Genomic DNA, 22808 nt, shown 5'->3' with positions numbered 1-22808 from the left:
CATTCTGGAGGACAATTTCATGATATGAATCAAAATCACGTATAACTTTTAACTCAGCAATTCTACTACCAGCACCTTATCCTAAGGAAAAAGTTAAGAAATAAATAGTTAAGGGATGTTCATCATACTGTTGTTTATAACAGCAATAGGTCAAAAACAATCTAGAGGTTCAAAATAAGGAATATTAAAAAAAAAGATGGTATAGCAAAACTGTGTATGAGTTTAGAAATACACTTGTACTCTGATACTGACAGCTGTGCAACCTTCTGGACAGATCACAGCCTTGTTGTGGCAAAGGGGCTTGCGTAACTCAGTGAAGCTATGAGCGATGCTGTGCAGGGCCACCTAAGATGAACCAGTCATAGTGAAGAGTTCTGACAAAACTGGATCCACTGGAGTTCTGATCCACTGGAGGAGGGAATGGCAAACCACTGCAGTATTCTTGCAACAAGAACCCATGAACAGTATGAAAAGGCAAAAAGATATGACACCAGAAGATAAGCCCCCAATTTGGAAGGTGTCCAATATGCTACTAGGGAAGAACAGAGGGTAATTACTAATAGCTCCAAAAAGAATGAAACAGCTAGGCCAAAGTGTAAACGACGCTGGGTGGCAGATGTGTCTGGTGGTGAAAGTAAAGTCCGATGCTGTAAAGAACAATATTGCATAGGAACCTAGAATGTTAGGTCTGATGAATCAAAGTAAATTGGATGTGGTCAAGCAGGAGATGGCAAGAGTGAATATCCACATCTTAGGAATCAATAGGCAAACTTAATTCAGATGACCATTATTTCTGCTACTGTCAGCAAGAATCCCTTAGAAGAAATGGAGTAGCCCTCATAGTCAACAAAAGAGTCCAAAAAGGAATACCTGGGTGCAATCTCAAAAATGACAGAATGATTTCAGTTTGTTTCTAAGGCAAGCCATTCAACACCACAGTAATCCAAGTCTATGCCCCAACCATTGATGTCAAAGAAGCTGAAGTTGATCAGTTCTATGAAGACCTATAAGACCTTCTAGAACTAACACCAAAAAAAATATGTCTTTTTCATCATAGGGGATTGGAATGCAAAAGTAGGAAGTGGTTGTCTGAGGAGGCTTTACAAATAGCTGAGCAAAGAAGAGAAGTGAAAGGCAAGGGAGAAAGGGAAAGATATACCCAACTGAATACAGAGTTCCAAAGAATAGCAAGGAGAGATAAGAAGGCTTACTTAAACAGATAGTGCAAAGAAGTAGAGGTAAACAACAGAATGGGAAAGGCTAGAGATCTCTTCAAGAAAACTGGAGATATCAAGGGAACATTTCATGCAAGGATGGGCATGATAAAGGACAGAAATAGTAAAGATCTAACAGAAGAAAAGATTAAAAAGAGGTGGCAAGAATACACAGAACTCTACAAAAAAAGGTCTTAATGACCCAGATAACCAAGATGGTGTAGTCACTCACCTAAAGCTTGACATCCTAGGGTGTGAAGTCAAGTGGGCCTTAGGAACATTACTATAGACAAGTCTAGTGGAGGTGATGGAATTCCAGTTGAGCTATTTAAAATCCTAAGATAATACTGTTAAAGTGCTGCACTCAATGTGTTAGCAAATTTGGAAAACTCAGCAGTGGCCACAGGACTGGAAAAGTTTAGTTTTCATTCCAATCCCAAAGAAGAGAAGTATCAAAGAATGTTCAAACTACCACACAATTGTGCTCATTTCACATGCTAGTAAGGTTATGCTCAAAATCCTTCAGGCCAGGCTTCAGTGGTACATGAACCAAGAACTTCCAGATGTACAAGCAGGGTTTAGAAAAGGCAGAGGAACCAGAGATCAAATTGCCAATATTCACTGGATCACAGAGAAAGCTAGGGAATTCTAGAAAAACATCTACTTCTGCTTCATTGACTATGCTAATGCCTTTGACTGTGTGGATCACAACAAATTGGAAAATTCTTAAAGAGATGGGAATACCAGATTACCTAACCTATCTCCTGAGAAACCTGTATGTGGGTCAAGAAGCAACAGTTAGAAATGGACATGGAACAAAGGACCGGTTCAAAATTGGGAAAGGAGTATAACAAGGCTATATATTGTCACCTTGTTTATTTTACTTCTCTTATGACCAACCTAGATAGCATATTAAAAGGCAGAGACATTACTTTACCAACAAAGGTCTGTCTCGTCAATGCTATGGTTTTTCCCGTGGTCATGTATGGATGTGAGAGTTGGACTATAAAGAAAGCTGAGCGCCAAAGAATTGATGCTTTTGAACTGTGGTGTTGGAGAAGACTCTTGAGAATCCCTTGGACTGCAAGGAGATCCAACCAGTCCATCCTAAAGGAGATCAGTCCTGGGTGTTCATTGGAAGGACTGATGTTGAAGCTGAAACTATAATACTTTGGCCACCTGAGGGAAACAGCTGACTCATTTGAAAAGACCCTGATGCTGGTAAAGATTGAAGGCAGGAGGAGAAGGGGATGACAGAGGATGAGATGGTTGGATGGCATCACCAACTCAATTGAGATGAGTTTGAGTAGACTCTGGGAGTTGGTGATGGACAGGGAGACCCGGTGTGCTGTGGTCCATAGAGTCGCGAAGAGTTGGACACGACTAAGTAACTGAACTGAACTGGACTGATGCAGAGTATATCATGTGAAATGCCAGGCTGGATGAATCACAAGCTGGAATCAAGATTGCCAGGAGAAATATCAACAACCTTAGATATGCAGACAATACCACTCTAATGGCAGAAAGCGAAGAGGAACTAAAGAGCTTCTTGATGAGGGCGAAAGAGGAAAGTGAAAAAGCTGGCTTAAAACTCAAAATACAAAAGAAAATAAGGTCATGGCATCGGTCCCATCACTTCATGGCAAATAGATGGGGAAAAAGTAAAAACAATAACAGATTTTATTTTCTTGGGCTCCAAAATCACTGAGGATGGTGACTGCAGCCATGAAATTAAGACGCTTGCTTCTTAGAAGAAAAGCTGTGGCAAACCTAGACAGTGTATTAAAAAGCAGAGACATTGGTCCATATAGTCAAAGCTGTGAAGAGGGGACATGATTAAGATGTTACAGCATTCATAGGGAATCACTGAAGGATTAGTGACTGAAGGATTAGTGAACATATTAGGACTGTTCAAAAACATAAACCACGTAATACCAAAGTTAAAATTAGAAATCTACCTTCAGAAAATTCGGGTCCTCTTTGTTCATGTAAAAAGGATCATACTCTTTCGGATCATAATGCTCTATAAATGCATTTCCCTATAGGAAGGAACCACACATAAGCATAAGAGGTGCACAATTAATTTTGAACACAACAAGACTCAAGAGTCAAATACACAGTTCCACTGTTATGCTTTAAAATGGCATCAATGACAAATGCAAATGGAATGGGAAGACCAAACTGGATTTATCTAAGTAATAATAAATGTAATAAATAATGTATCTAAGTAACAAATATCATAGTGATAGAATCTAATTAAAATTTGCAAGATTTTAATAAAAGGTATTAGAACACTAAAAGATTTAGGAATTTGTTTTTAGATAATCACTAGTCAAACATCTCAGATCTCTTTAAAATGCCAGAAAAACAGAAATATTTTATAGCCTTGTAAATAATCAAGCTCCATAATTTAAAAAAAAAAAAACCAACACATATCTTGAACCTAGACTCCAAATTTTTTTAACTGGTATATAAAATTAACAATTACATACAGAAAAAAAAAAAGAAAAATGATTCTAATGTTCACATTTAAATACAGATCTAACCCTTTACCTCCATCCTTTCCATATGCCCTGGATTTAAGAATAGTATATGCTATGATAGAGTATAGATTATACATAAACAGAGTTGGCAAGGGTAGGCTGTTTGGATGATTATAAATAAAAAAAGATTATAGTTTTTGAGCAATTGAAAAAATAACAAATGAATCCTTAGTACCTTTTTATTTACATATTTTAAAAAACCATCTAATTCTTCTTGTCTCCTTTTTTTAATCTTCTTATATGAAGTAACTTTTTCTATAATTTTCTTCTGGAGAGGATCTGCCACATGGTCAACCCATCTTTTATACAATATCTCTTTTCTTCTTGCATTTAGGAAGTCATGATGTTTCAAACACTTATCTAATTCCTAGTAAACAGTGATAGGAAAGACAAATATATTATCTTAAAGTTTTCTTGTTCCAAAATTTAAATTTAATTTATACTCATAAGAATAATCCACAAAAGCACTCATTAATTAAATCACTATGTTGGCTTCTAATGTGTGACACACACAATACTGGAAACAAAGAATACATGAATAAATTAGATAATATACCTGGTCTCCCTGGAAGACAGACTACAAAACAAATCTACAAAACAGTGGGAGGAGGGACAATGTAATGTAGCAAGAGATATATGGGGCTCAGTGTTCACTGCATCATTACAGTAGCCAAGAGGTGGCAATAACTTCAGTGTCCATAAACAGATGAAAGTATAAACAAAATGTGATATGTACATATAATGGAACATTATACAACTATAAGAAGGAATGAAATTCTGACACATGCTACAACATGGATGAACCTTAGAAACAATATACTAACTGAAATATGCCAGATACGAAAGGACAGATATTTTAGGATTCCACTTATATGAAATAACTAGATTAGGCAAACTCAAAGAGACAGAAAATAAACCAGAGGTCACCAGAGGCTTGCAGAAGAAGGGATGGGGAGTTACTGCTTAACAAGTACAAAGTTTTATTTGGGGCGATGAAAAAGTTTTAGAAATAGATAATGGTGACAGTTGTACAACACATCAACGTAATCAATGTCACTGATACATTAAAAAATGGTTTAAAAAGCAAATTTTATGTTATATGTATTTTACCACAATAGAAAAATAATCCACTTTTTTCTTCTTTTGGTCACACTGTGCAGCATACAGGATCTGAGTTAGTTCCCCAACCAGGGATAGAGCCCATGTCCCCTGCATTGAGAGTATGGAGTCTTAACCACTGGGCCACCATGAGAGTCCCAATAAAATTTTTAAAAGATTTCCAAATTGGTAGACACTTGGGATAGATCTTAAAGAACAGAGCTATTTTCGACTGCCCTGGCACTGGATAGTGGTTAAGACTCTGCACTTCTACTGTAGTGGGGCACATGTCCAGTCCCTGGGCAAGGAACTAAGATCCCATAAGCTGCTCGGTGTGGCCAGGAAAAAAAAGACAAGAGTAAAAAGGCAAAACTGTAGCACAACCTGGTACAAATGGCAAGTAGCCTGCAAAGAAAATGCCTAAATCAGGCTATAAAACTAAATCATTCTCAACAAAACTTCTCATACACCTTTCATCTAGCAAATGAAATCATGTGATTACTAGGATCAACAACATGAAATTTAAAATGAAAAAAATAAAGTACTAAAAACCCTGAGACCTTTTCCAGGTAATATCTGTCCCTAATTTCAGGTCATAGCACGTCTCTACCATTCACAGTGAGTAATTCTTTTCCTTTTGAAACAAATCCAAGGAAAATTCTTAAAAACAAAAATAGACTGCCCACTCCAGAGTTTAGTACATGTCACATGGACAATCATATTGTCTTATAATTAAGCCCATCCTGCTACAGTTAAAGCCTTGTTCTTACCTAGGTATTCCTGAGTAATAATGCATCAGTGTGTTCCAATAACAGCTCTTAAAAATAGACAGGGATTCCTAGAAGTCCCACTAAAATGAAGAAACAAGTGAACAGGAGGAAACTCTTATAAGGTATCTATAAAAGAATCCCCACAAAGTATAGAAAGTGAAGATGTAAAAGCAACCTCAGAGCTCTTTTAAGATCAATCCTAAAGGCTAAGGAGTGTTTCCATTATTTTCTATACTTTCTAAAATTTTTATAACAACATAGCACTACATCTAAAATAGAAAAACAAAATTTAATTTTTAACTGAGACACATTTTATAGCCAATTCTTACCTTAATTATATAATTTTCTCTATATAATATTGATTGAATAGCTGCATCAACATCTTCCTTAGCTAATACCTAAAATGATAGAATAAAATTTTGAAAATCAAGTATTAAAAAATTAAATTATTAATACTACCTAGATTAATAATATTTTATGTGACCTATGGGCTTCCCTGGTGGCTCAGAGGTTAAAGCGTTTGCCTCCAATGCGGGAGACCAGGGTTCGATCCCTGGGTCAGGAAGATCCCCTGGAGAAGGAAACGGTAACCCACTCCAGTATTCTTGCCTGGAGAATCCCGTGGACGGAGAAGCCTGGTAGACCACAGTCCACGGGGTCGCATAGAGTCGGACACGACTGAGCAATGGAACAGATGTGACCTATATATCCCTGGGAAGTTCTCTGTAAATCCCAATTTTTCTACCTCAAATCATATCAAGTACTTTTTAAAAAGTATTTGCATCTTTCCACTCTCAGCTACATTTTACTCTAGGGAAAAAAAATAACTCAGATCACAGACATTTTGACTCCCAACATGGTCAAATGACTTGCCCCAAATCACATGGTACCCATCTTTTTTCACATCCTATAAAATGATACAATCAGGCCTCTAATGGAATTCATTTACTCATTAATGAATTTTATTTTATTACACTTAGTCGTTTATGGGCTTCCCTGGTGGCTCAGTGGCTAAGAATCTGCCTGTAGTACAGGAGACGTGAGTTCAATCCCTGGGTTGGGAAGATTCCCCTGGAGAAGGAAATGGCAACCCACTCCAGTATTCTTGCCTGGAAAATCCCATGGACAGAGGAGCCTTGCAGGCTGCAGTCCATGTGGTCACAAAAGAGTTGGACACAACTTAGCAAATAAACAACAACCCTAGTCATTATAGCTATCAAATATTGATACTTTTTATGAACAAGCCACATTCTCAATATTTTAAGCCAACACAATCTTCCGGAAGTAGTTCATGAAATCAAGTTTTTCCATTTTCATAACAAAACTTCCTCAATTAAACATCTGCCAGAAAATGGAAGAGGCTGATATGTAACATACATGTGGATGTAATTAAAGATACCAAATTATATAGTTACTAATGGCTAAAAAGAGCAAATTTTATGCTATAATATTTCTGCAATGGAAAAGATGATTGATAATAAAAGAGTCCCAAGGTGGGAGATATTTGGGGTGACCTTTGAAATCCTCTCATAATTACACAAAAATAAAATATTCTCAAATGAACTGTCATTGGAATTAGGTGTCCTCAGTTTCCACTACCTATATTTTCCAGAAAGAAAGAAGAAAGTTAGTCACTCAGTCGTGTCCAACTCTTTGTGACGCCATGGACTGTAGCCCACCAGGATCCTCTGTCCATGGAATTCTCCAGGTAAGAATACTGGAGTGGGTTGCCATTTCCTTCTCCAGGGGATCTTCCCGACCTAGGGATCGAACCCAGGTCTCCTGCATTGTAGACAGGCTCTTTAACAACTGAGCCACAAGGGAAATTCCTGAAATTTTCCACAACAGATTAATAAAATCTTAAAATCTAAGAACTAACCTTCCCCATTAACACACAAAGAAACTAAGGCTCATCAGAGGTAAGCAACAACCAGAAGCCTAGAAAATCCAGCACTGAGTCCAGAATTCAAACTCAAATGTGTCTAACTCCAAATTCATTTTCTTTGTCCTTTCTGCCTCACAGAGTTGCTATTTCTAGCAAATCTACTATTCTCAAAACCAAGATGAGTACCAATATATTAAGACAATCACCTGAAGACATTGAAAACTAAGCCAGAGTCAACACCTGGAAAAACAGAATAGCATTGGAAAAGTTTTCAGTTTTTTATGGACTTTTGTCTAACAGCAGGCATCAATCATAGCTAAATGAGGTGGCTCAAATGCAGATAAAGATACACAGTTTTACAGATTTCAGAATTAGAAGACAGAATTCAGGGCAACCATAGCAGCAGGAAAGTGAAAGGAGAAATGCCTGAAAGGAGAAAGCCACAGACGGAACGCCACAAATTCTGCAGACCATATTTCTAGTAGACCCTTGAACTACATATGCACACACACACAAAAAAACTCCATGCAGCTCAGCTAAAGCTAAAAAAAACTGAACAGTGATTTCATTTGCCACCAACTGCAGGAGAAACAAAGTTTAGAGTTCATGTTCAGTCAAGTTAACTGCCTGATAAAACAAAAGTTCAATATTAACCAGACGAACATGACAGATTCCAGACCCTTTACAATACAGTGTTCATAATGTTCAAAATCATTCAACAGCAAAATGTGACCCATACTTCAAAAAGAAATACAATCTAATGGAAATCAACTCTGAGATGGCCCATATGTTGAAATGAGCAGATAAAGATTCTAGGTCAACTATTACAGCTATGTTTAAGAAGTTAAAGGAAAATATGCTCATAATGAATAGAAAAATGTCAGCAGAAAAAGAATGAAAAATAAACAAGTGAAAAATATTGTTCTTAAATTAAAAAAAAAAAACTTAAATGGCTTAATAGCAGATTGAAGATGACTTTAAAAGAGTCAGTGAACTTGAATTCAAATCATTAGAATTTAGTCTGAAAAACAGAAAGAAATAAGACTGGAAAATGAATAAAGTTGCAGTGAGTTATGAGACAACAGCAAAAGGTTGGACAAGTTGATAACTAGAATTCTAAATAAATAATGGCTGGTATGAAAACCACTACTTTCAGACAGAATAGTAGGGAACAGATTTACCCTCTTACCTTAAAAAATACAGTGAAAGACACTGAATATCAGGCTATGAAGGACAGTGACCCCTGAGATACAGAAAACAAGGTAAATCCTAAAGTAGCTCATTAGTGCCTGGAGAGAATTTCCAGACTGTGGTGCAGAGAGGAGGAAACGACTGAAATGCGGAAGGGCGCTGGGAGTCTGGGAAGGCCAGAGTAGCTACAGTTCATAGAGCACAGTGCCAGAGGGAAGAACGTCACACAGAGAAAGAGTTTTGGGGATCTGCAGACGATTCGATCTGGAGAGTGTCCCCCTTGAGACTTCAGGTGAATGCGGAACACTGTGCACTGTGCTCTGCTCTGTGTTGTGCTTAGCCGCTCAGTCGTGTCTGACTCTTTGCGACCCCATGGACTGTAGCTCCCCAGGTTCCTCTGTCCATGGGACTCTCCAGGCAAGAAGACTGTAGTGGGTTGCCATGCCCTCATCCAGGGGATCTTCCCAACCCAGGGACTGAACCCAGGTCTCCCACATTGCAGGCGAATTCTTTACCTTCTGAGCACCAGGGGAGCCCTGACCACTGTATGCATGTGGGGAAACGACTCAAAGAAACACCGTGCAAAGAAGTACCTGAAAGGATTAGGGAAACAATCCCTTGAGGTCACAAACCCCAGGAGTTATTCCTCTTAACTATCAGTCAGAGTGAAAAACTTTATGGTATGCAAAGCAGAGAGTTAACACTAACCACACACTAAACTCCACTACAGTTCTACCTAACAAAGCTTGGTGGCAAGACATTAAAGAAAAAAGCAGACTGTGTCTGAGTAACTTCACTGCATTCCAGAACAAACCTAAGAGCATTTATTGAAAATGAAAAATATCCAGCACTCAACAAGAAAAAATTCACAATGCCTGGTATCTAATTTAAAAAATCACCAAGCATACAAAGAAGCAGGAAAATTTGACTAATAATGAAAAGAAGAATCAATCAAAACTACCCCAGAGGGCTTCCCCGGTGGCCCAGTGGTTGAGAGTCTGTCTTGCAACACAAGGGACACAAGTTTGATCCCCGGTCTGGAACCATTCCACTGCTGCAGGGCAACTAAGCCCACAGCTACTAAAGCCCACAGGCCCTAGAGACCCTGCTCTGCAACAAGAGAAGCCACCACAATAAGAAACCCATGCACCACAACTAAAAAGTAGCCTCCACTTGCTGCAACTAGAAAAAGCCCCGGTAGAAAAACAAGTACTCAAGGAAGCCAAAAATAAATAAGTAAATAAAACTTTTAAAATAAATAAAAATAAAAACTACCTCAGAAATGACACAGATAATATAATTATTAGACTAAGACATTAAACAGTTCCTAAGTTCAAAATTGGAAAAGGTTGGCTCCAAATTGGAACCAACTGGTTTCAAACTAGGAAAGGAGTACATCAAGACTATATATTGTCACCTTTGTTATTTAACTTATATACAGAGTACACCATGGGAAATGCCCAACCGGATGAAGCACAAGCTGGAATCAAGATTGCAGGAAGAAATATCAATAACCTCAGATATGCAGATAATACCACCCTTATGGCAGAAAGTGAAGAACTAAAGAGCCTCTTGATTAAAGTGAAAGAGGAGAGTGAAAAAGGTGGCTTAAAACTCAACACTCAAAAAACGAAGATCATGGCATCCGGTCCCATCACTTCATGGCAGATAGATGGGGAAACAATGGAAACAGTGACAGACTTTATCTTCTTGGGCTCCAAAATCATTGCAGATGGTGACTGCAGCCATGAAATAAAAGACCCTTGCTCCCTGGAAGAAAAGCTATGACAAATATTAAAAAGCAAAGATATTACTTTACTGACAAAGGTCTGTAATAGTCAAAACTATGGTTTTTCCAGTAGTCATGTATGGATGTGAGAGCTGGACTATAAAGAAAGCTGACCTCTGAAGAATTGATGCTTTTGAACTGTGGTGTTAGAGAAGACTCTTTAGAGTCCCTTGGACTGCAAGGAGATCAAAGCAGTCAAACCTAAAGGAAATCAGTCCTGAATATTCACTGGAAGGACTGATGCTGAAGCTGAAACTCCAATACTTGGCCACTTGATGCAAAGAACTGACTCATTAGAAAAGACCCTGATGCTGGGAAAGAGTGAAGGCAAGAGGAGAAGGGAACAACAGAGGATGAGATGGTTGGATGGCATTACCGAGTCAATGGACATGAGTTTGAGCAAGCTCTGGGAGTTGGTGATGGACAGGGAGGCCTGGAGTGCTGCAGTCCAAGGGGTCGTAAAGAGTCGTACATGACTGAGCGACTGAACTGAACTAAGTTTAGGAAACTAGAAGAAACAGCAGACATTTTGAGACAGTGAAGAATTTTTAAAAGACCCCCTAAAAACTTTAAGGATGAAAACTACAATGTCTGAAATGAAAAATACACAGACAAGCTTAACAGCAGACTGGATATTCCAAAAGAAAAGATTAAACAAAATCATAAGAACAAAAGCTGTTCAAAATGAAATGCAGGAAGAAAAAGTCTGAAAAAAATTTTCAGGTAATCAGAGGGCTATGAGATAGATGAGATAGCTTTCAAGCAGGTTTTATTTCCCTAAAGGAGAGGGGTGGGATAGAACAATATTTGAAGAAGGAATGGCTGAGAGTTTTCCAAATGTGTTGGGAACTATATGCACACTGATACCAGAGGTTCAGTGAACTCTAAACAATAGAGAAACTGGAACTTTCATACATTGCTGATGAGAATGTAAAATAGTACAGTCGCTGTGGGAAGCAGGCAGTTCCTCAAAAAGTTAAACACAGAACTTCCATATGACCTAAGCAATTCCATTCCTAGGTTACACATCCCAAGACAACGGAAAACATATGTTCACACAAAAACTTGTATACAAATGTTCATAGCAGCATTATTGATAATAGTCTAAAAGTAGAAAAAAATCTGAATACCCATCGACTGATGGCATCCATATACTGGAGTATCATCTTGCCATAAAAAGGAAAGAAGTAGTGATACATGCTACAAAGTGGATGAACCTTGAAAACAGTATGGTAAGTGAAAGTAGCCAGACACAAAGGACAACATACTGTATGATTTTATTTATATAAAATGTCCTGAGAGAAAGCAGATTAGCAGTTGCCAGAAAACAGGGGAGAAGGGAATGGACAGTGACTGCTAAAGGGTATGACTTTCCTTTTTGGGGTGATGAAAATGTTCTGTAATTAGATAGTGGTAATGGTTATACAATCTTGTGGATATGTCAAAACCGCTGAGTTGTATCCTTTAAGGTAGTGAATTTTATGGTATGTGAATTCTATCTCAATAATAAAAAAAAGTAAGATAAGAGCTTAATTTAAAAATGCACAAAGTATCTGAACAAACACTTCATCAATAAGTATATATATACATGGCAAGTTAGACATGAAAAGATGCTCAATATCATTAGTTATTAGGGAAATTCAAATTACAAACACAATGAAATGCCACTCTACATCTTTTTTAGAATGTCTCAAATTAAAGACTACACACACACACAAAGACTGTAACCAAATGCTGGCTAGGATGTAAAACACTGCAACTCCCACACGCTGCTAGTGGAAATATAAAATAACTTTGGAAAACAGTTTGGCAGTTTTGTAAAATGTTAAATTTCATTTACCATATGACCTAGGCATTCCACAACTAGATATTTACCCAAGAGCAATGAAAACATATGTCCCTACAAAGATAGGTATGTGAATGTTTCTAACAGCTTTACTTGTAATAGCCAAAAACTGTTAGTCCAAATATGCAACAATAGGATGTACAAACTAGGGTATATAGCATCCAACAGTAACAAAAAAGAATGAAGTATTGCTACATGAAACAACACGGAATCACATATTATACCGAGTGAAAGAAGCCACTCAAAAATAATACATACCGTAAGATTACATTTGTACAAAAACTTTAAATGCAAAATAAACTATAGTGATAGAAAGTGGAAAGGGAGGTACTTAAAAAGGGACACAATGAATACACTTCGGGAGTATTGAATATGTTTGCTGTCTCGATTGTGGTGATGGTTTCATGCAGAATACATAGCTCAAATTTTACCAAACTGTATGCCTTAAATACATGCAATTCATTATATATCAAGTATACCTTAATAAAACTGTGTAGAAAGAAAAAGAAATAATCTAAAAAAAGACCCCAAAACATATATAAATTTGGGTGATGAAGCTAAAGTAATGCTTCAGGAGAAACCCTGTAACTTTATTAAAAAGGTATGTAACAAGTGACATTATTCCACCTTAAGAAACTGGGAAATGAAGAGCAAAGAAAATAGTTAATAGAAAGAACAGGATAATAGAGAGCGGAATGAAACAAAAAACAGAAAAATAATATATTTAGCACAAGCTACTTTTCAATGCAACTACCCAATTATAAACGTTAAAATGCCATTACTATGATACCTCCATAAAAGAAAGTGGTTGTGGCTCCAACCATTCTCTTGAGCTCTTGAGCTTGGGAAGCTTGTCAGTTATCAGATCATTTCCATAACTTTTCATTGTGGTCACAAATAGCAGATTCCCTAGAAAAACTATAAAATTAGCTTCCTTAGTAACGAGCATTCATGTATATTTTCTCTTTAATTAGTATTTGTGACCATAGATGGGCATGAAACGGATTCTGAACATTAGACATCATGTTTTTCCTAAAGTGAGAGGGGACATTTGTATTCATAGGCCTTTTAAAAGCTAGCCAGAGAAGATTACTCCAACTGCAGTTCCCTTTTTTCAGAATCTGTCCACAAGCTTCTGATGATGTCTTACGAGCCTGCCTCCTTTAAGCAGAGGGGTTCCTTCTGGACCGACCAGCGGAGCCCCCTGAGAAGCCAGGCTTCCCACAACATTGTCCAATCGAGCCGGTGCAGCAATTCCAAGCCTGGCCTCAAGGGGGCGCGTGTGCAGCCTTCCGAAACTGCAGCTTTCGGAACGGGAAAGCTGCCGCTTTCTGGCTCCTGACGCACACACAGGATGGGCCTCTTAGAGAGGGAAGGAAGGGCTTTTGAACAAAATTTGCTGGTCTTCAAGCTCTAAGAGGCCGAAACTGCTCCCGTTCCGCACCCCCGCACCCGCCGGTGCCTGAGAAGCTGTCATAAAGCCTGTGTCCCTGGTAGAACCTACATCACGCACGACCCCGCCCCTTCACCCCTACCCGGTGCGCAAGGGGCAAGCGGCCTCTGCAGCGGAAAAGTTGAATGGCCGCGACTGGTACCTCAGCTCCCTTCAAAATTGGCAGAGCCTCGGCTCCTCTGGATCACGCGAGAGCCAGACCCGACAGCCTACAGTGCCAGAGCGGTCGGCTGAGGCGGGAGAGCCCGCCGCACCTGCGGCCCAATCAGCTCGAGGCTGTCGTCTTGGTAGATGAGAACGTTCTGCGTCCAGTGATTCGATAGGAACCGCCCCCCCTCCCCACGACCCCTCCGACGCGGCGACCCCTGCGTCCCTGAGCCGCGCGCAAATGCGCTTCCGTGGCCACTTCAGGCTGAGAGGGAGCCTGGTAAGCAGCAGCGCCCGCGCCCGCGGGTAGTCCTGGTTTGCGGGCGGAGCTAGAGCGCTTCTCGGTGATGGGCAGCTGCCACAGCCAGTAGCTGGGCTAGTCGCCCTCTCGCCCCGCCTTCCCCTGCGTCCGTTGACGGCCGTCTGCGCCTCAAGCTAGGCCTCGGTGGAGCGCTGGGCTCCTTTCCGAGAGGCTGCTGACTTGTGTCTGCTCCCGCCGCGCTCCCCCAAGCCTTCAGTGCCTCCTGTGGGTCTCCCCACCCCCGCCCAGACAACCAGACCGGATTTAAACCCCCTCCCTGTCCCTCAGTAACTCCGCTCCAGGGAACTCTCGAGGACCAAATCACCACGATGGGAGTGGCGGGATAGAGACGCCTGCCCTTAGGATCTCTTGGAAGGACGAGTGTTTGTGGAACTTGTCCCCTAAGAGCACCGTCCAAGAAGACTTGGAAACTTGTAGGAAAAATGTCGCTTTAGGTTCCGTAAGATGTTTCTGTGTGCTGTGCTTGGTCACCCAGTCGTGTCTGACTCTTCGCGACCCCATGGACTGTAGCCCGCCAGGCTTCTCTGTCCATGGGGATTCTCCAGGCAAGAATACCGGAGTGGGTTGCCATGCCCTCCTCCAGGGGATCTTCCCAACCCAGGGATCGAACCCAGGTCTCCCGCACTGCAGGTGGATTCTTTACGTCTGAGCCACCAGGTGTTTCTAGCCCCTGAAGTATTGATCAGTGTCCATAGTCGGTGCTGACGCTAGGCGGAGGGAAAGGGCCGTGAGGACTCAGCGACCGGCATATCTCATTTAGTCTTGTTTACTTCAGCAGTTCTCCACTTAGTCCGGTTTCTTGCTTCTTTTAATCCTAGGTGATTCTGATACAAACCGCTGACATTGAAAAAATTATGAGCTGTGAATTTCCAAACTCAAAACCCTCTGTGTGAACTGCTTTTCTGTGATTCTGTTTTCCTCTTAGTATTGGTGGGCACCGGATAGTGGACCACCATTTTCACTCTGCATCTCTTCACTTAAAGCTGTTGATATGTCTTGGGGACATCTTTTAAAAGATTTTAAAAGCTAGCTAGAGCAGATGATTTCAACTGCAGTTCCCTTTTTTTCAGAACTGAGGGAGCATGAGCCATTTGCAGAACTTACTGTTAGATACACTCCTGGGAACAAAGCATGTGGACAGTGCAGCCCTCATCAAACTCCAGGAGCGGAGCCTATGTGTAGCATCACCAGGATTTAGTGTAAGAAAAAAACAAGTTTGGCGTAAGAGTTTAAGTCTTTTTCTGTAAAGAGGCCATAGATAATACATAAAGGAAAGGGAGTGATAACATTCCAATAAAACTTTATGAACACTGAAGTCTGAATTTCATGTATTTTACATATTGCAAAACATTTTTTTCAACTTTTTAAAAATGTAAAAACCATTGTTAGCTCACAGGCCTGTGTAAGAAAACTGGTAGTGGGTCAAATTTGGCCAGTTCCCCATTGTTTGCCAATTTCTAGTCTGTTTAACCTCTGCAGGTAATGCCCAGTGATGTCCGAACACTTGTAAATGGGTTTGCCAAGAATCCTTTGAAAACCAGAAGAGAAGGATTGTATTTCAAGGAGAAGGACTACAAATGTGTCCGGGCAGATGACTATTCTCTTTATGCCAAGAATGTGAGTGTTCAAGATGTGAAGACAACTGGTAAAAACTTTTTGAGTTTGACTCCAAGTTTTCTATGCTTCTCCTGATCCTGTCTTTAAAACAGAGTAAAGCCTGTTACTGCAGCGGCAGTATTTGAGATAGCAGCAGTCTAGGCACCATGAATATGTTCAAGAAAGTACTAACAGAGCCTGGTTTTGGGAAACATTCATTCTGGGTTTTATCAACTGAATCTTGCCTGAACTGTCTCTCTCCATTGCAATTCATCCCTCACACTCGATATTATCCTTCTTTTGAAAAACTGGTATTACTCTCATGTTTAAAACAACTGTTGGTTCGCTGTTGCCTGTAACAATTAAGGGGATGATAGTCGTATTTCTGGTTGCCCTGTATTGTGGCTTAGGCACACTTCACCCACATTATACACTAAGTAACCTCATTTACAGATGAGGAAACTGAGGCTTAAGAAGGCTCAGTAACTTTTCCATAGTCACAGCAGAAAATGGAGGTGCTGGGATTCAAGCCCAGAGTGATCTAATTCCAAAATATATTTCCTTTCCATGACATCTGTTGTTCTCATCAGGACAGGGAAATACTACAATTTGGGAGCTTTTTCAGAATACACATGCTGTTATTACAATAGTCTGAAACTTTTTAAGGAAACACAACTAAATTAGTGAAAAAAGATTATTCAACAACAAAGGTGAATATGAAAGTCAGGAAATGGTGAAAAGTGTGGCTGAAGGGTAACTGCTAGTCCTGTTGTTAAAACCAAGAGAAGAGCATTCTGTTTTATTTTTATCCAGGAAAACACTGGTGTGATTGTTGTGAAGACCCATCTGTATCTTCTGGTGGCAACTTACTCTGAAGGCATGTATCCTAGTGTCTGTGTGGAAGCCACAGAGAAGTTGGGTAAGTTTGTTCCCAATGCCTGTCTTTCTTTGCTGTGGCAGTAAAGTCTTCTGACTGCAACTAATGCAGTCAAACCAGCTGAGTCACAGGAAAAATGAACTCCAGGGACTGGAACACTGAATCCTTCTCTAGTCTTTCCTCCTAAGAGTGTCAGCTTTGTTACATCCCATTGCAAACTGCCTCCTTTCTTCATGGTGTCATGGTCAAGCCTTGCATCCTCTTAATTTCTTTTAGAACCCTGATCTGACAAGTCTCAGATCATATTGTTTACCCTTATATCAGTCAGCTGGGGATAGGAGGTGGGGAGGGCAAGGTAAAAAAAAAAAGCAGAGATGTAGCTGCTGGGGGCCATTCTCTATAAAAAGGCCTTCTACAGAAAAAGAAATCACTGTGAGCCAGGCTTCTTGGTGTCTAGTGGAATCCCCTTCCATGTCTACGTTTTTGAATAAAGATCTAATGTAGAACTGGGAAATTATAGCTATGAGATATATCTATGAGAGAAATTATATCTATGAGAGTTTTAATTGTATTTTTTAATTACTTGTATTTTTCTCTATCAAAAATTGTGCATAATTATAGAAATTTGGGGAAATAAAATTTTTATTATGGAAGATTCTAGGAACATATAATAGACAATAGACATTGTCTCCCCAAACAGACAATGAACTCCTTGAAGTCAGGGACTGGGTCTTAACTATGCAGTCATCCTTGTATCTCCAAGTACTTAACACAGTGCCTAGTATATGGTAGTCACTCACGAATTTTTATGGAATAAATGAATGAATCATATTGTTATTATTGTGAATGAATCATGTTGTTATTATTTACTGTTCATCAGTAAATAATATGGTCAAATAATAACCATATTCTGTTTTCTTTCAGGAGACTATCTAAGAAGAAAAGGGAATTAAGTCATCAGAGGACTATGAAAGATGGCTTTTATGATTTTAGAAGAAAATTATAGATCCTAAAGAAATAAATGCCTTATTTTGTGGTTTAAAAACACTAGGCAGAAGATACTGAAAAGGAAGAATGAATTAAGGAAGCAATTTTTCTCATTTCAAGAGATCCTCTTTTTTAATTGGAATTATTTAATCCACTTTATCTTTTTCTTTAGTGTTGTTCATTGGCATGAATGTGAAGCACTGATAGTTTCACAGAGCATATCTGTTGGACGACTCCTCTATGAGTCTCTTGTATTCCCACAAATATTGTTGGATATGCCAAGAATGCAAGAATGATTGAACTTAATCTCCAGTCCCTCTCCCCTCTCCAGAGATCAGCAGTTGGGGGACCAGGGACAAAGGTTGAAAATATTTATTATATCACTCTGGTCTTAATGGCAAGGTTGCACCAGGTAAAAAGGTGGATATATCTTGCTATCTTAGCCATATTAAGTATTAAACATTCAGTTCATCTCAATCATCCCGCATCTTGTCCAGAATCTTTGCTCACCATTTGGCTTTCCATGTAGATTTATCTAGAGATTTTGGGGTCAGACCTCATGCCAATGATTTCTCCTTTTAAATCAGAACACTGACATCTGAGTTTTATAACTTAGTTATGTGGACTGTACACCCACTCTCCACATGCTGACAAACTGAGGATTTGAGCCTGCAAGGCAGGTCTGATCTTGGATCACAGTGATCTCTAAAGCCATTTCCCAGACACACACACACTGCACTGCTGAATGCCAAGTGGGAGGCTTTTTCATAAACTTCATCACGCAAATGCCTCACTGTCTAGAGTCCTCCTATGTAGCACGGTCTAGTTGCTACAATTCTTACCACAAAGTTCCAGTTGGGCTCAGCTACTCAGACCCACAAAAGGGACCCTTTGATGGCAGCTCCCTGTGGAGGTGCCCAGGGAGCAGATGATGTTCTGAAACAGGGGTCTCCGAACAAGGAAAATTTTTGTCCTGATAGTTCACAAAGACTTGAAATGGTACATACAGGCATGAATGTACTCAAGGGATTCATTTTTTTCTCCAGGTCCCCAACTTCCATATGTACTTTTCTGAAATGTACCTGTTGTGATTGAGCAATAATGCCAGTTCTCCCAGTATGCAAAAGAAAGACCTACTCTCATCCAGCCCCAGTCCTACTGTAATACTTGGCTTGGAGTGTAAGAACTGCAAGGTACCAAAGGAAAATTCTCAATTATTTTTCAACATAATGAGTTCCTGTATAATGGAACATCCTGTATTGTAAAAAACACATCATATGTGAAAAAGAGTCCCATGAGAATAAATCAAAAAGAGCATCATTGAGAAATAGTGAAAATCTTTGTATCATAATTCATCCAGGAGAGAAAGACTCCTCATCTTATCCACATTTCTTAAAATTCAGAAGCAAGAGAGTTATCATAAGGACATGAAATAACATGATTACTTGAAAAATGAGAAAACTTTTCTGATAGAAATATGAGTTGGCTGATTAACAATGGTGGCCGGCTTTGCCAATGTTACAGATGTTGTTGATAAATTTACAATGCCAAGATGTCAATTAAAATATATTTATTTTTAATTAGCTTATATTGGAGTATAGTTGATTTACAATATTCCATTAGTTTCTGCTGTACATCAAAGTAAATCAGTTACACATATACATATAGCCACTCTTTTTTAGATTCTACTCCCAGATCATTACAGAGTATCGAGTAGAGTTCCCTGTGCTATACAGGAGATTCTTACTAGCTTTCTATTTTATATATAGTACGGTGTATATATCAACCCCAATCTACCAATTCATCCCTCCCCCCGCAATAGAAACATATTTAGAAAGATTTGGTCCAAAGAATTGTCTTAGCAAAAAAGTGTATTGGAATTAACACTTTTACTTTCCACATCCTCCTGAATATATCAGTTTAAACAAGGGGCCTCTAAGAAATAGAAGCAGAAATATTAATAATCATTTGATAAATCTTTGCAAAGCTTTGTTGGCAATAATCCCAGAAGCTGAGAACGGCACATAGGACTGGGTAACTAATCCCTTACAGGTTGAATGGTTTCCAAAGCTTTGCTTTCAACAAAACTGAAAGAAGACTTAATTAAGTTGCCAGCTAATACATCTCTGAAAATAATTTTTGATGATAAATCCTTATATGGTTTTTATCATATAATCAGAGGTATTCAAATAATTGGCTGACATTCCTATAAAGAAATTACTTTCCCTTCTAATTTATGCAAATTAGGTTTCTTAGAGCTTGTCCATAAAAATGAAAAAGATTAATGCTGAAACCAGTCTCATTCAAGCAATAATTAATATTCATCCACAGATGACATAATTATTTGGAAAAATTCAACCCCACAAATGGTCCAAAAAATTTTATATTCAATAATTATTAATATTTAATACTTTTACTTTGGCCATGCCATGCAGCCTGTGGGATTTTAGTTCCCTGACCAGGTATAGAACCTTAGACCTAAGCAGTGAGAGCAGAGTCCTAACCACTGGACTGAAAGGGACTTCCCCTAAAATAATACTTTAAATAACATAAAAGTAATTCAAAATAATGTTTTGATCAGCCATGAACTAATAATATTGTAATAATAAGTAAATCCAGAAGAAATTTAACACTTTATAGCCCTACAATCACAGAAAATTTTTAAATAATGTCAGGTTACATATATTTTATTGCAGATAAGAATGATCAATAAAGCATAAAATATAGCAGGATATAATTTTTATGTAGAATGAAAATGTAAGTATCGGGAAAAAATGAAATTTTAAAACTTCCAACTGTTAAATAACTTGTTTGGGTACTTTTTAATGGATGATCGTAGTATCAAATTGCTCTAAAATCCAACTGCACTTGATACATTTAAAAGCCTGATATGAGTTTTAAATGTCAGTATTTATGACCAGAAATCATATCTTTTGTACCACCTTAAATGTAAGATGAAAGATTTTAGATATCAACTTTAAACTATGAGGAACACAGCTTTTAAAAATGCCTTTTGTCTGCTGATGAAGACCACTGCCTGCAGTAAGAACTGCCTTGGGCCCTGAGTCACACAGATGGGTCCCCAGGATGGCAGAGGCAGGTAACCAAATAGGCAGCCCCACCAAGCTGACTCCAAGCTCTTTCCTTTCCCAGAGCCTTCCTGAGTCTTTGCCCTCCAACCTGAGGGGGGAGTGCCCATGGAGAGAGCGGAGGAAGAGCCTAGACAAATCCTGCAGGCACAGAAGCTGGCATGGTATCCAGAGGTGAACTTCCCCAGCTCCTCTGGGCAAGGACCAGCTGTCATCACTGAGCTGCTGGGCTGCCCAAGCTTGGGCTTGGATACCACAGAAGCTGCTGGTTTACGCAGAACCCTTCAGAGGACATCTAGGAGAGATTATGCCCTCACCCCCATTTAACTTTCAGGATAAGCAGCAGCAGCTGTACCCTCACATCAGCTGGGTTTCTGGGACACATGCTTCCACCTCATCCCTAACACAGATCTTGCTTGTTCTGCTAAAACATGAACCTGTGGGGAGTCCCTCTAAAGGCAGAGATGTGGACTGTGGAATACTGCTGCAGCAACCAGTCATTTAAAATTTACCACCCAATTCCACAACTTACATTTTGACAAAAAGGGGCTGGAGCAGAGATGTTTTAAGGAAATCAACCTGTTCTTGTGGTTTCCAGCAGAGCTTTCTATTGACCCTTTGGAAGGTTAGTGTCCTCAGAGGCGGACAATTATATATTTTCATAAAGCCTGTTGCTCTGTGTGGCTTGTGGGATCTTAGTTCCTCAATCAGGGGTGGAATCCATGCCACCAGTGATGGAAGCTTCAAGTCCTAACCACTGAACCTCCAGGGAAGTCCCCTGGGTCTTATTCTTTAATTATCAGGGAGTTAGCAGTATAAGTTCCTGCCCTCCCTGGGACATGGTCCCTCTGAGACACTAGAGCCTACCCAAAAAATAGTAGCAAAAAATACCCACCACAAAGTTTCCAGAAAAGGCCTCCTTTGGCCTTTTGGACCTTCCCTCTGAATACACTGTTGGGCTTCTTCTGTCCCTTTTCTTGCAATAGTGGTTTTGACACAGATGACAAGAGGAGGGACAGTGGCTAACAGGCGTTTCTGGAAAACAGGCCTTATAAAAAATAAGTAATTTGGGTAGCCTTCTTGCAAGAATGCTCAGGAGAGGGATGTAAATAAAGAGAAAGGGAGTTTGTAATTGATGGGACAGACGGTTGCCCCAGGCAGCCTTTCCTTCTACTGTAGAGCCTTGGGCAGGACCAGGAGATAAGAGTTTGATTCCTGGCTCTGACACTCATCAGCTATTTGCCCCTTGAAACTAAATTAATCTTTCTGTTGGTACATCTCAATTCCTTTTTAGTGAAGTGTCATAAAACTCAAACAAGAGAACACATGTGAAGAGGCAAATTATAAGGCACTGCAAAAAAATAAAAGTTACCTATCTTTTTACACAGATGCACATACATGTGTATTCTTCTAATCAGTGGCTTGTAACCAGGAGCAGGTGTTTTTTTGCTCCCCAGGGGATATCTGGCAATGTCAAGACATTTTTTATTGTCACAACTGGAGAAGGGTGCTGTTGGTATCCAGTGGGTGGAGACCAGGGGTGTTGCTAAACACCCCACGCTGCACTGGGAAGTCTTTCAAAACAAAGAATTATTTAGTCCAAAATGTCAATTGTGGCGAGGTTGACAAACCCTGATGTAATAGACATTTATACGGCTTTTATTTAACCAGGCTAAATTGCCTCACTGGGCAGCATCTTCCAAGGGCCACTCCCTCATCCTTAGGAAAGACAGGAGAAACCACAGAAGTTTAAAGAATCCTAGGACTGCTTTTATCCTCCCTTTCCCCCCAGTGTTCCTCTCTTTTTTCTCAGAAGCACCCTGCTTGCCCACCTTACTCCAGAGACCAAGGGCAGAAAGAGACTGACAGCACAAACCGGCCAAAAGCCTGGCCAGGCTGGGAAATGGACCCGCCAAGAGTTCTGGTTCTAGTTCCCTTAGAGGGAGGGAAGGATTCTCAAAGTTGAGTGCTGTAACAGCATTTCACGTTAAACCAAGGGAA

The 22808-nt window shown here is 39.6% G+C and overlaps 2 protein-coding genes across 6 annotated transcripts in view; one reads left to right on the top strand and one right to left on the bottom strand.

Annotated features, from left to right (window-relative positions):
- Positions 1-22808, bottom strand: part of FAM228B (family with sequence similarity 228 member B) — a 42838-nt gene that overhangs the window by 12603 nt on the left and 7427 nt on the right. The window contains exons 1-5 of one of the 5 annotated variants that reach the window (XM_055400173.2): positions 13872-15443; positions 13127-13254; positions 5955-6023; positions 3933-4124; positions 3173-3253 (exon numbers count right to left, since the gene is read on the bottom strand). In XM_055400173.2, the coding sequence (XP_055256148.1) occupies positions 3173-3253; positions 3933-4124; positions 5955-6023; positions 13127-13222 (438 nt within the window). In that variant the 5' untranslated portion in view covers positions 13223-13254; positions 13872-15443. Of the gene's footprint in view, positions 1-3172; positions 3254-3932; positions 4125-5625; positions 5706-5954; positions 6024-13126; positions 13255-13871; positions 15444-22808 lie in introns of those variants that run through there. The other 4 variants (XM_088841214.1, XM_088841216.1, XM_088841215.1 and 1 more) reach the window with 4 other exon arrangements.
- PFN4 (profilin family member 4) lies at positions 15162-22738 on the top strand. Its single transcript, XM_088841776.1, has 5 exons — positions 15162-15457; positions 15738-15875; positions 16668-16773; positions 18520-18631; positions 22621-22738. Exons 1-5 carry the CDS (start codon positions 15341-15343, stop codon positions 22736-22738), a joined length of 591 nt encoding a protein of 196 aa, XP_088697902.1. The 5' UTR covers positions 15162-15340.

The sequence above is a fragment of the Moschus berezovskii genome, chromosome 11, assembly GCF_049115385.1.
Source record: "Moschus berezovskii isolate FMDL1 chromosome 11, NW_MosBer_1.0, whole genome shotgun sequence".
Lineage (NCBI taxonomy): Eukaryota > Metazoa > Chordata > Mammalia > Artiodactyla > Moschidae > Moschus > Moschus berezovskii.
Note: the sequence above shows the minus strand (reverse complement) of the source record. Positions and strands in the feature narration are given on the sequence as shown.